The sequence below is a fragment of the Eleutherodactylus coqui genome, chromosome 9 (genome assembly GCF_035609145.1).
Source record: "Eleutherodactylus coqui strain aEleCoq1 chromosome 9, aEleCoq1.hap1, whole genome shotgun sequence".
Taxonomy (NCBI): domain Eukaryota; kingdom Metazoa; phylum Chordata; class Amphibia; order Anura; family Eleutherodactylidae; genus Eleutherodactylus; species Eleutherodactylus coqui.
The window spans coordinates 35,704,776-35,718,093 of NC_089845.1; the positions used below are offsets into that span (position 1 = coordinate 35,704,776).

Here is a 13,318-nt window from a genome sequence, read left to right on the forward strand (position 1 = left end):
GCAGTCCCCGTGTATCAGGTATGTGCTGCAGGGGGCACACAACCCCACCCCGCTGGTGTGCACAGCGCCCTCCGCTGCCTGCAGGCCACAGCCGCTCCAGCACACCGCCGTCCTACTCGGATACTACATTCTGCCATGTACAGCCCCACAGACACCGGCCGGTGCTGTACTGCGGGCTCCGTGTTTGTACCTCTGTCACCGCTCATTCACTAAATAAAGCTGATTGAAGAATTAGCAGAAAAACACACCGGCCCGGCGGCGGGGGCGGGGCTTCTCCGGAGCATGCGCGTCTGCCTCCTGGCAGGACGGTGCGGTGACTGGCAGCACGTGACGTCAGCAGAAGGCAGCAGCGCCGTCTGTGTCAGGGAGCTGCGGTCCGGCTGCTCGGCGGGCAACACGTCACGTGATCCGTACGGCGGCGGAGAGGGAGGAATGGCGGAGGCGCAGCCGTCAGGTAATGTGTGACTGTGTGCGCTGCGTGTCCTCCGGCCGTGCCCGGTGTGAGGAGACGGCCCGGGGCAGCTGCTGCGTCTGCCGGAACTTGTGGTGTTGTGTAATGCCGCCGGACTGACGGGAGGGACCTGAAGATACCTGTTATAGACCGGCCGCGTGCGCCTGTCTGTCTGTCTATGCATGCACATGTGTGATGTGTGTGTGTGTGTGTGTGTATATGTATGTATGTATGTATGTGATGCGCCTGCCTATACATGTATGTCTGCCTGTCTGTACATGTGTGATGTGTGTGTATATGTATGTATGTATGTTGGTGATGCGCCTGCCTGTACGTGTATGTATGTCTGTCTGTACATGTGTGGTGTGATGTGTGTGTATATGTATGTATGTCTGTCTGTACATGTGTGATGCGTGTTCTGTGTCAGACATTTCGTGTAACACGAAGCCGCCGGTCGGTGTGATTTGTCGGCCGCCGTGCCGCTACTGACCGCTGGCCATGAAGCTGGACGTAAAGGTGTTTTCAGCCCCGGTGATCACCGTCGCTCTTCTGGCAGCCGTTTCCGCGTGTCGGCATTATGATGCGGAAGATATCTTGTATCCGCAGCAGATCGTTCGCGTGAAGAAGGCAATCGCAGGCGCGGGTCAGCTGCGGAGGATACGCCTAAGGCTGCCTGTCCACGGCGTATTCTCACTGCGTTCCCCGTGGCAGTAATCCGGCGGTGGGTAACCCTGACCGCTCTCCTCAGCGTTGCTATGGAAAGCGCAGCCCCCTGTCCATGAGGGGGAACCATGGCGATTCTCCACTCACGATCGGCCATTTGCAGCATGCTGCGACTTGCCGCGATTCTCCACGGGGAGCCCATCTGTCAGGCTCACCGCGGACATCTGTCTGTCGGCTCCGTTCCCGGCCGGCGGCTCCCGCGGTGGAGATCTGCCGCAGGATACCGTAATGCGTGTGCGCAGGCACCCTAAGGCGTTAATAAAGGCGGTCCTTCCGCTGATCCGGCCGCGAGCTTCATTGTAAAGTGCGCAGAAAACCCAGCAGGTCGGCCGGGGTGAGCACAGGGGTGGGTCACACAGCGGCACTCTGCAAGAGCTCCCCTCACCACCGGAGTGTTGGCGCTCTCGGGTACCCAGCACACTCTGAGCACAGCCCTGCTGGTCGGGGGCGCCACCTCCGATGGGGCAGATCTCCACTTACTCAGCCGCACGCCGCTGGAGCTCCCCTCACCCCCGGAGTGGCACGTTGGGGGGCGCCACCGCCGATGGGGCAAATTTTGACTGTATCTTTTGTAGAAATGCTGGGGTTTTACTGCGGAAAATCCGCGACTTTTCCACCCCATGTAGACATATGACGGGCTGGAGGAACAAAGATGGCGGCACCGCTGATGCATGGTATACATTGGGGGCCTAAGACACTGCGGGGGTTACTCACGAAGTCCAGCCTTGGTAAGAGTCCCCTCGCGGTGCGGGCAGAGGCGCGCCACTTCCTACATTCATGGCCTCCGCTCCTGGTCTGGTGGACGATATAAAAGCACGTCTTCCTGCGGACTCGCAACTGCGTTTTTTTTGCTAGCGGCGGTAAGATCGCAGCATGCTCTGTTCATTACTTTTGCGTCTTGTGCGGACGGCTTCCATTGAAGTCATTGGAAGCTGTCCGACCCGCGGCCCTTCTGCAGTTGCCATTGTGGATAGATCACGGATTCCGTGTTATCGCCTAGCGACGGCGCGGGAAATACAAACATAAAAAAAAAATCTGTACTGCGCATGTCTGACAGTGAGCCGTCCGCAGTGCAGAAAAAGACTAATGACAGGTACGCAGGGTCGCCGGCCGCGGTCAGAGCCGGATTCTGCTGTGGGCTCCCGTATGCAGGATCCGACCCGGTTGTGTGAAAGTAACAAATGGCGAGAGTTTTACACCAGTCCCCAAGTTGGTGCCGCAGCTCCGACCTCTGTGTAGTGGCTGGTGCTCGTAATTGCAGGTACAGCTCTCATTGCAATTGGCGTGACCCCAGCATGAAATTACGAGCACCGGCAACTTTCACTCCGACCCTTGTGTATCCTGGAACACCCCTTTAATCATAATTCAGCGATCATGAGTTGTCGGACTCGCGGGCTGCCATTATGTGTCACCTGTTGTTAGGGACGGCCTGTAATCCCTCCCCGGGGTGTCTGGTTGGACCGGTGTTCCTACAGCTGCAGCTGGTATTACCGCTCTCTGAGACGCCTTTATATTCCCATAAATATATGTGGGTGGCAGAAGCTTGTATCCCTGCTGCCCATCAGAGGGTCCTGTCACCGTCAGCAGCTCCGCCCCCATGACTCCTTATGTGGAGCCACACACTGGTCTGTTGGAGAATAAAGTGCTCCTTGTTGGGGAAAGTTTTTATGCTGTCAGATAACCACCTTGCTCATGGAATGTAGCTGAGAAAACCATCCTCGCCTGGCTGCACAACAGTAGAGGGCGCTCCGCTCTTTATACTACAGCTGCACACACATGTTCTGTCCCCATTTAAAGTTTACTAGTAGTAATTAGGAAATTATAGTACCAGGGTTTCAGCCCACCGGATCTCTGTGGTGGTGGTAGGTCAGTGTGTTCTGTCAGGACTGCTGAGTTGTGTAGGAAATTATAGTATCAGGGTTTCTTGTGGCGCAATGTGCCACACAGCTCTAGTACATGGTACATGCACACACACAGCTCTACTCCATGGTACATGCACACACACAGCTCTACTCCATGGTACATGCACACACACAGCTCTACTACACCCCGCACATCACACACATAGCTTGGCTCTTCCCACAGCAGTGACATCAGCACAGGTCCTTTAGCCCCCTGGATCTCTGTGGTGGAGGTGGGTTGTTGTCTTCTGACATAATAGCGGTTTAGTTGTATTCTCAGTCTGTTATTTTTGTCCTCCCCTTCCAAGAGCCCCAACTGTGCTGTTCTTCTGTCGGTCAGACTCTGTGTTTTATATATACTATGGGGGTATACTGCATGTCACAACACGGTGCACCGAGCCCCTGACAGTACAGCCGGGGGTATACTACATGTCACAACACGGTGCACCGAGCCCCTGACAGTACAGCGGGGGTATACTACATGTCACAACACGGTGCACCGAGCCCCTGACAGTACAGCGGGGGTATACTGCATGTCACAACACGGTGCACCGAGCCCCTGACAGTACAGCGGGGGTATACTACATGTCACAACACGGTGCACCGAGCCCCGGACAGTACAGCGGGGGTATACTACATGTCACAACACGGTGCACCGATCCCCTGACAGTACAGCGGGGGTATACTACATGTCACAACACGGTGCACCGAGCCCCTGACAGTACAGCGGGGGTATACTACATGTCACAACGTGGTGCACCGAGCCCCTGACAGTACAGTGGGGGTATACTACATGTCACAACACGGTGCACCGATCCCCTGACAGTACAGCGGGGGTATACTACATGTCACAACACGGTGCACCGAGCCCCTGACAGTACAGCCGGGGGTATACTACATGTCACAACACGGTGCACCGAGCCCCTGACAGTACAGCGGGGGTATACTACATGTCACAACACGGTGCACCGAGCCCCTGACAGTACAGCGGGGGTATACTGCATGTCACAACACGGTGCACCGAGCCCCTGACAGTACAGCGGGGGTATACTGCATGTCACAACACGGTGCACCGAGCCCCTGACAGTACAGCGGGGGTATACTACATGTCACAACACGGTGCACCGAGCCCCGGACAGTACAGCGGGGGTATACTACATGTCACAACACGGTGCACCGATCCCCTGACAGTACAGCGGGGGTATACTACATGTCACAACACGGTGCACCGAGCCCCTGACAGTACAGCGGGGGTATACTACATGTCACAACGTGGTGCACCGAGCCCCTGACAGTACAGTGGGGGTATACTACATGTCACAACACGGTGCACCGATCCCCTGACAGTACAGCGGGGGTATACTACATGTCACAACACGGTGCACCGAGCCCCTGACAGTACAGCGGGGGTATACTACATGTCACAACACGGTGCACCGAGCCCCTGACAGTACAGCGGGGGTATACTACATGTCACAACACGGTGCACCGAGCCCCGGACAGTGCAGTTGCTAGGCGATGACTCTGGTACCAATGGCCTATCTGCAATATCAGTTGCGTATAGACTGCAGGTTGGACAGCCTCTATTGCCTTCAGCAGAGCCCGTCCGTGTGGATTCTGCAGCGAAGTGGAGCATGCTGTGATTTTCCTCTGCTGGCGGAGTACTTCATTCATATCCACGAACGTAAAGGAAAAAGCAAAAAAAGTACCTACCTTTCATTGCGTGCGACTTACTGCGGATCGTGGAATCCGATTGTGTGAAGCTGGCCTCAGGCCTCCTGTCCACGAGTGGAGAATCATAGTGATTCTCCGCTCGTGGACGGCAAATGCTCTGAACTGCCGCGATTCTCTGCGGTCAGCCTATCTGTCAGATAGGCTCACCGCGGGATCCGTCAGCTGGCTCCCGCTCCCCGGCGGCGGCTCCCGCAGCAAAGATCTGCCACGGGATATCGCAACACCCATGGGCAGGCAGTCTTAAGGAGTTATGCTGGACCGTGTCACTCCTTCTGGTTCTCCGTAAGGGGTGCAAGGCTCTAGGCCGAAGAATTAGCTCCTAATTTTATTTGGCCATCAAATTAAAAATCAAGGCTGTTCCGTGTCGGCGCTTCTCCTAGATGAGACGGTAATGAGGAGCACGCAGGCAGACCGTTGTTACTTTGTCGCCTTTGGCAAATAAAAGAATAATTAGGAACCAAACTATATTTTTTTGGTTGCATTTGTGACCGTTTTAGTTGCCATCTGGAGGCCCTGATTGTTGGAAGCATTTTGGCACTTTCTTCTACAAATCCACAGCTTTTGGCTGCTGGATACATAAAAGGATTAATTTTGAATTCCCCCTTTTAAAAAAGTATGTGAACCCGTTAACGAATTAAGCCCTCTGTGCCGGCTACGTCTTATATAATACATCTTATCCCACCTTCTTTCATCTGGTCGGCTCCTCATCTAGGATAGCGGTTGTATCGCACCCCGTACGGCTCTGTGTACGCTTTGATTTCGGGTTGAGGGACATATGGGGGACGTCACGTTCTGCACACCAATGTTCTGCTTACAGCAGCTAATGCCGTTCTGTCTAATGAATAACCAGCTTAATGTGAACGTCGGACTCACATAGTTCTCCTTTGTTTCAGGGCTTACAAAGTATAACCCTGAGGCTGCCGACTTCGTCCCCAGAGAGCACTTAGGTCATCACCCAACCTGGAGGAATCATGGACGACCTGAAAGCAATAGAACCTGGTCAAGAAGCTGTAACTTGCCTGCCGCTCATCAGCATGTGCTACAGAGGGAGGGCAATCCCGACAGCCCCTCGCAGAAGGTGCCCTCCTACAATAGCTCGGCCGCAGGGAACCATGCAAGAGGCCAGCAAGGATCACCGGACACCATGAACAAACCTGTAAAGAATCACAGCTTTCAAAATCAGAGGTGGCATCGGTCTAGAAGTGAGAGATCTCACAATAGAAACCATTCGAGGCAGCCTCTCTCGGATACGTCGGCACGGTCATCGTTCGTTGCCACCACCCCTCTCGGCGACTGGCGTGTAAGGACAAGAGATCCCAGTGACTTATGCTCATCGGAGAGTGAGAAAGAGGTTGGCAGTGCTGACAGTCGAGGTGCTAAGCCAAAGAGACTAACCCATGTGTCAGGGGGATCTCTCAGAGGACCTCGGGACAGAACAAAACCTTCGTATGACCGGGAGAAACGGGTAGCCCCAAAGCAAAAAACTGATGAGTTATTTGAAAACATTCCACCTCGAGATTTTGGGAAATCAGGGACAACTAAGGAGGACCATTATAAAAGTAGACTTGATCGGTGTGATGGAGCAACCGAAGACAAGCAGAAGCATTCATCTTCTGGTAATAGGCCATCACGGGAACCGCTGGAATGGAAGAAGACTCAAGAAGATGTCCAGACGTTCAAGCGGAATGAAGCGCAAAGCGGCAAGTTGCCAAGGCGTGAAAAACCAGCCACATCAAAAACGAAGACGATCGATCGGGGAACAGAACCTCCTCTCTCGCGCGCATATCCAGAGCCAAAGTCTCGTGGGCTTCAGTGGGTCGCTGATGGGGACAAACCAGCAGGGAAGAAGCATCCGTCTCAAGACCGCCCAAAGTCATCTGGTCAGCTAAGTAGGCAGTGGAAGAAACACGAAATACCAAAGAGCAAGGAGACCCATACAGGTAGGTGGTCTACACTGCATGAGCTGCTCTGTGTGGGTGATTGGGGTCCGGGTCGTCCTTGTTGCAAGGACCTCGCACCCCTCACTGTGTAGAGAAGAGCGGGAACGTTGGTCTTGTATCAGTAACCACGTGTTATCGATAAGGCGGCATCTGTTTGTCCCCCTCCTTCCAAGCGCTGAGACCTTTAAATTTATTTATTTTTTCAACAGCCGTACAAGGGCTTGTTTTTTGCAGAACGAGTTATATCTGTTAACCCCTTAATGAAGCGGACCTTTTTTTAGTTGCCGTAGTCTGAGGCCTATAACTCAGCGCAGTGATCTGTAGCGTTAATGGGACCATTTTGGTGTATTTTTGCCTTTTAATAACTGTTTGTCTTTTTTTGGGTATGTGAGGTATGCAACGGCTTAAAAAAGTGTAATTCTGGTGTAATTGTGTACATTGGTTTTTTCTGATGTTCTCCGTGAAAGATAATGTGATGTTTTTATAGTACAACTATTACGGACGCCGCGATACCAACTTGATTTTTATCGTTTGGATGTTTAAATAGTAATAGGGGGGGGGGTTCAACTTTCAGGTCGTTGTATTTGCATGTTTTACTGTACTTCTTACATGTGCAATTACCGCTAAGTTAATTACTTCGATATATGCTATTTTTGGGTGTGAAATCTCAAAAATAATAGCACTTGCTGCATGTTTTTTTACTTTTTGCGTATGCAAATACGTTCCTGTGAATCCAGCCTTACTGTAGTGTATGCTTGTTTGTTTTGACCTCTGGACCAACAGGGGACTAGAACTTGCGTTCACAATAGAATATCCCCCAGCCTCCCAACCTTGGCTACAGCATCAGTAGCCGTGATTAGACCCTTTGTCGTTCTCATGCATGGGTGTGCTCGGCTCTACCCAGCTAGCACCTGCTGGGTCTGGTATGGGCTCAACACCCCCTCCGCCTTAGCGGTGGCGATGCTTACTAGGGGCTCCGGAGGACGTACATGTACGTCATTGGCTGCTGAGGGGCTGTATCAAGTTTAGCACCAAAATAATCGCCAGAAATTTAGCAAGTGGTGACCAGAATTGCGTCACGTCGCCATCTGCGGCTGTCCGCATCACTGCATTTTTATGGGGAATCCGCTTTCCTCTTTCATGCAGCGCAAGCAGACGCTGCTGTCTTCATGTAGGCTGACATGTCAGTGACCCTATCAACCAGTCGGGCAGCAGCGTGCCAGGGCAGTGAGCATTGTACCATGACGACCTAACGCATTCGCCACTCATAGCCAAGGCCATTGGGTTGGTCAAGTAGATGGTTGTTGGTCTGGAGATGCTGGTGACACATGGAGGCACATGATATGCTTATTGTCTGGTTCAGGCATTTATGGAGGTTGCAGCTGACAGTGTAGAGGAACTACAACTCCCAGCAGCATGCTCAGCCACCTCGCAAGACCAGCCTGTTTTTTGATTAGTTGGGACTGGGTGTAGGCATGTGCCCCCAATTACCACTGCACAGCGCAGCCTATAGATGGCCATGATGGGGAATGTTTCCTGCCAGCTGCTATCTTTCTACAAGAACTAACTTTGGGTTCATGTGTGATTGGGCTGCCATGTGTGCGGGCGCCATCATACAGCTCTATACCGCCTGGCTGGTCTACTGGACCTTGGGGCACTTGTGCTCGATTTAGAGCCATGTTAAATCAACCCTCCAGTCCTGGAGAAACAAAGATGGCGGCACCGCTTCTCTGACTACCTGGTGCACATTAGATGCTGCGGCGGCCATCTTTGTTCCTCCAGGGTCGGCAGGTCGCTTTATATCCCTGAACAGCACCTGATTACTGGGAATGGCCCCACTGTAGCTGCAGCACCGTTTGTGCTGTGGGGAGGGGCACACTCTGATTTTGGGGCCCGGTCTCGACTGGCTCCTGTGATGCACTATAACTCCGTGTGAACGGCGTCTTACCGTGTGATGTCAGCACCTCTCGTCACCCGTTGAGCACCCAGAGGGCTCCTGTAATTGGAGAAAGAATGGAAGTTAACTAGTCACCTGCCGCACGTCTGCCGCTCTTGTGCAAATTATTCATGCAGTTGCCCCTGTGCATTCTGGGTCGGCTTGGATTAGTGTAAAGGCCCTTTTTGATGGAATAATTATCATTCAAACAAGTGAAAACGATCCACTGGCCAACAAAAAGGATTTTGGAATGTTTCCTTAACATTATGAGTCAAATCTTACTAATTTTGGGGTGAGAAAAACGAATATGACAAAGAAAAACTTTTCTTAGCTCTAGTTTCTGTGATCTACAATAGGTGGAAGTATGTAATTTTAGCGGATTAAGAGAAAATGATACATTGTAATTACGTATGCTAACAACATAGAAGGTGCATTTGAAATTTTTTTAATGACCGTTACATTCTAAGGCCTCATGTCCGCGGGGAAATTCGGGCTCGAATGAGGCCTATAAATGGATAATACTCACCTATCTGGAAGCTGCGGGTTCCTGTCCGTAGTGGCCGGATCTTCTTTCCTTCTGCCCAGCAGATGTGCGCGGCACGCTGGCAGCGTGCACTTTTTGTTTTTGAATCCATTCCTGCTTTCCCGCGGCCCCGCGGAAGAGCAGAATTTGAGCTGTGGGTGTGCCGCGGATACGGACGGCTTCCATAGGCTTCAGTGGAAGCCTGCGGGAGCCGTCCGTGCGGGAAACCTGCAGAAAATAGATTATGATGCGGGTGATTTCCCACACGTGCGATCCGCGCGGCAGGAAAAAATGACATCCGCAGGTATTTACCCTGTGGGTGTCCAATGCATCCCTATGGGCGCGGATCAGGCATGCAGGACCCCCGCGCGGATTTACTAAATATAATTAGCCAGTGGACATGAGGCCTAAGGATTCTAAATTGATGGAAGAATTCCTGGCAGGGGGTACGATGTGAAGGGAATCATGTGGTGACTTCATGAGATTGTCTTCTTTTGGCTTGCCTCTTGTACGTCCGTTCCGGAGCATCCTTACACACAGACCAGCAGTAATCCGCAAGCATTGCTTCATCCCAACTGCCCCGATATCTTAGCTCCATTACAGAAATATCCTGGTGGAATCTTTCTCAATGTTCATCACTGACAGCTCCACAACTAGGAGGGGAAAAGTCTAGGTGGGAGCAGAGAAAATGGATTTTAAGGGACATGTTGCATCCGAGTTGATGGTGTTTTTCCAGAAGTCCTGTCCCCACTGAGGGTAGTTAGCATCTATTTTGTTGCCTAAGAATCCATGAATTCCCTTTAAGGCTTGCCAAGCTTCCTTTTCTTTTCCCTCCTAAACTTGGCCAAACGCAGGATCCTTTACAAGTTATCGAATTTGTGGCCCAACAGAAATACCTTTCTTAACCTTGGCATCACTCAATCTAGGGAATTTGTCTCTGAAGTACTTAAATGTCTGTCCTTCCTGGTTCATACCTGGGACAATATTTTTGTTAAACCCAGCTTTATATGAAGGAGTGGAAGAAGAACATCTTTTGGGTCCATGAGAGGCTCGGCAACCACACTTTTCTTGTTAGAGCCAAGATTTCTTGCAGTCCGCTTGAATGTAATGTGATTTCCTATCCCTACTGTCCCACATACAACCAGTATTTAGTGACCCCAATTGTATTCCTAAGAGTACAGCCATGACTTTTAGATCACCACAGATTTTTCCACTTGTGTTCAGCATATTTGATTGAGTCGTTGAGGGCTGTCATGTTTGCATAAGTCTCCTCCATGTGAACTGCATGACCAACAGGAATAGAAGGAAGACGGTTGCCGTTGTGAAGTAATAAAGCTTTCACACTAAGCTTGGAGGAATCTATGAAGAGCCTCCATTCAGTTGGATCATGGTTCAAATTCACACATTCCATCAAGCCATTAACATCGCATCAAACAACCAGATTGTTTCTCTTCTCAAACGGAAGCAGATCCCTCCGCCGTTCTCTGTACTGTGAGACCCTGACATCACCTTGGAGAAGATTCCATTGCTGTAGTCTGTAACCTAGAAGTTCTGCCTTCTCCTTTGACAAGTCAAGGTCTCGAATGAGATCACTCAATTCCACTTGACTCAGTCTGTGTGGTGTATCATCTTTTACCTCAAAGTCCGGGTCATGGGACGTGGAAGGCTTGTTGGGTTCTTCTTTTTCCGCACTTTCTTCATTTTCTACTTCAAGCCCATAATATTGGAGTGGAGTTTGAGCTGGTAAACTATCTGAATGTGGGATAGGCGTAATAGCTGATGGAAGATTCGGGTATTGAACTGTTCTCTTCATTGACAATCCTGCCTTTATAGGCGGAGTCAAGCAGAAATGGCCGTCATCTGTAGGGTTTGTAGGCTCCCGCCAAGCCATAGGCGCAGCAATAGCCATAGATTGTTTGTTTTTTATTCTCCAGCCGTTCTCGTAGTTGAACTCAACAAGAGTTGCAACATAGATGTGGAGCCCATGACTTATCCTGGTCCCCTACCTTCATACCGAAATAATGATGATAGGCAATCTTCACAAGAGGCGTCAGATTGAGTTTCTGTTTAACAAAAAATTATTCCCTAAATTTGCACCCTTTTGTGGCATTTTGATATAGCAAATTTTTACACTTCAGAAGCGCTCCAAAACCAGAAATTCACAAAAAGGAAACAAACATATGAAACTGAGTCATAGCAACATTTATGTTTATAACCTACAAACCTATGGAGAACAGTGTGATATGTCAGCTGAGGTGTAACCCCAACCCCCAAAGAAAAAAAAAATTCCCACAAAATAAAAATGTAAACTCTAAAAAATGACCTGTCACTGTCTCCGAAGCAAGAGCTAATCGGTCATTTTAATGGTTATCTTTGTATCAGCAGATGGAAATACGCTAATTTTGAGCCCAAAACAAAATCATCATTGGGCAGTGTTATCAGGCAGTGACTGGTGTTAAATGGAGATTTTATATTAAACGCATGTAAAAAACCTATATAGATATTGCAGTTTTCACACTCCCCATAGAGTGCCTATTAATGAGCTCCATCTGCCTCCACTCTCTGCAGTCACGGAGCATGCCCATGGCACTCTAAGGCCTGCTGCCCACGGATGGTTTTACGCTGCGGGGATAAACAAAAAAAAGTCCACTGTTGGCAATCGCAGAAAAACGTGTGTTTTTCCGCAGTCTCCAGTTACACTATATTAATGCAGACCTCCCACCGCTGAAAAACGCGGTAAAATAGAACATGGCGTGATTTTTTTATTTTATTTTTCTGCAGCGTAAATCCATGGCAGAATCCCGCATATGTGGACTGAGCCATTAGGGTCATTAGAATCTAATAGCTACGTTATTCCGCCGCGAGGAATGCGGCATAAATCCGTCTGTGGGCATTAGCCATAACTCAGATTTCAGTAGAGCTTTTACAGACATTTTCTTCTGTCTGCCTGGTGATTGTAGGACGGACTGCTGAACTCGCGGCTTACAGTTCAGGATTTATTGGGACTTTCATGTAAGCAGCTTCATAAAGGCGCCTCCGGCTCATACACTTATGACTACATCTGTATGCTCTGCAGCACATCTTGTGCAGGCGACGTATTAGGCCTCATGTCCACGAGATAATTCGGCCCCCGCGGATCCCTCCTTTCCCACAGACATGAGGCCAGAAAATCCTTATTACTTACCTGTCTGGACGCTTCAGATCTTTCTTTAGCCTGGCGGAAGCGTGCCGCGCGCATGTGGCGTACACAATTTTTGAAAAAAAATTCTGCTGTTCCGCGGCAGAGCAGCACTTCAGCAGACCCCCCCCCCCCCTTCATTAGACTGTTAATTACAGGGTGACAAAAACATGAACTTAATGAGTTTTCCAAGAAGGACGAGCTTTAAAACGTAACCTCTTATAACAATAAGACTGGGTTCACACAGGGTGGATTTGCCGCGGTTTTGCCGCAGCAGATCCGCCCGCGGCAAAACCGCCCGTGGCCGCTAATCTCGGGATTAGCCAGCCATGTGGATGAGATTTCTCAGAAATCTCATCCACACGGGACGGCTAATCCGCTGCGGTAAGTCCGGTTGAAACCGCGGCTGCAGTCTGTTTACCTTTTTTTTTGTTTGTTTATTTTCGTCGCGGCCGCGCTCTCCTCTATGGAGCGCCGGCCGCAACGGAAAAGCATGCGGCCGAGCCGGTTCAAGCCGCGGCGGTTCTCCCGGCGGAAATCTCGTGGTTTTTGCTGCGGCCAAACCGCGAGATTTCCGACGGGAATCCGCCCTGTGTGAACCCAGCCTTAAGGATATCCCATGACTCTGTATTGTACATAAAATGAAGTGGTCAGACTATCCCTATTCTGACCTTGATTGATTCCTTCCCAGCAAAAAATGGGATGGCGATCCCAACATGAACCTTCTATTGTCACCATGCCCTCCGAGGCTGCGTCTCCCACCAACACCAGTCTGCTGGGCCATCCCTCACAGGCCGGCACATCTCACCTGACATCACCTGCTATTTTCACTGGACATGGTGCTCCTTTGCCCCGATGCCCTGGTGCTCTACTTGCTGGGCTGGCCGATCATCAGCAGTCATTCTCCTGTTACTGGATCTATGGTGTGGTCT

The 13,318-nt window shown here is 50.7% G+C and overlaps 1 protein-coding gene across 1 annotated transcript in view; it reads left to right on the forward strand.

Moving 5' to 3' along the window:
- The first annotated feature begins 316 nt into the window (after positions 1-316).
- The window catches only part of NFX1 (nuclear transcription factor, X-box binding 1), a 94,340-nt gene continuing 81,338 nt past the window's right edge, over positions 317-13,318 (forward strand). Inside the window, exons 1-2 of the mRNA XM_066579225.1 lie at positions 317-454; positions 5,703-6,749. Coding sequence (XP_066435322.1) covers positions 433-454; positions 5,703-6,749 — 1,069 coding nt within the window. The 5' untranslated portion in view covers positions 317-432. The remainder of the gene's footprint in view (positions 455-5,702; positions 6,750-13,318) is intronic.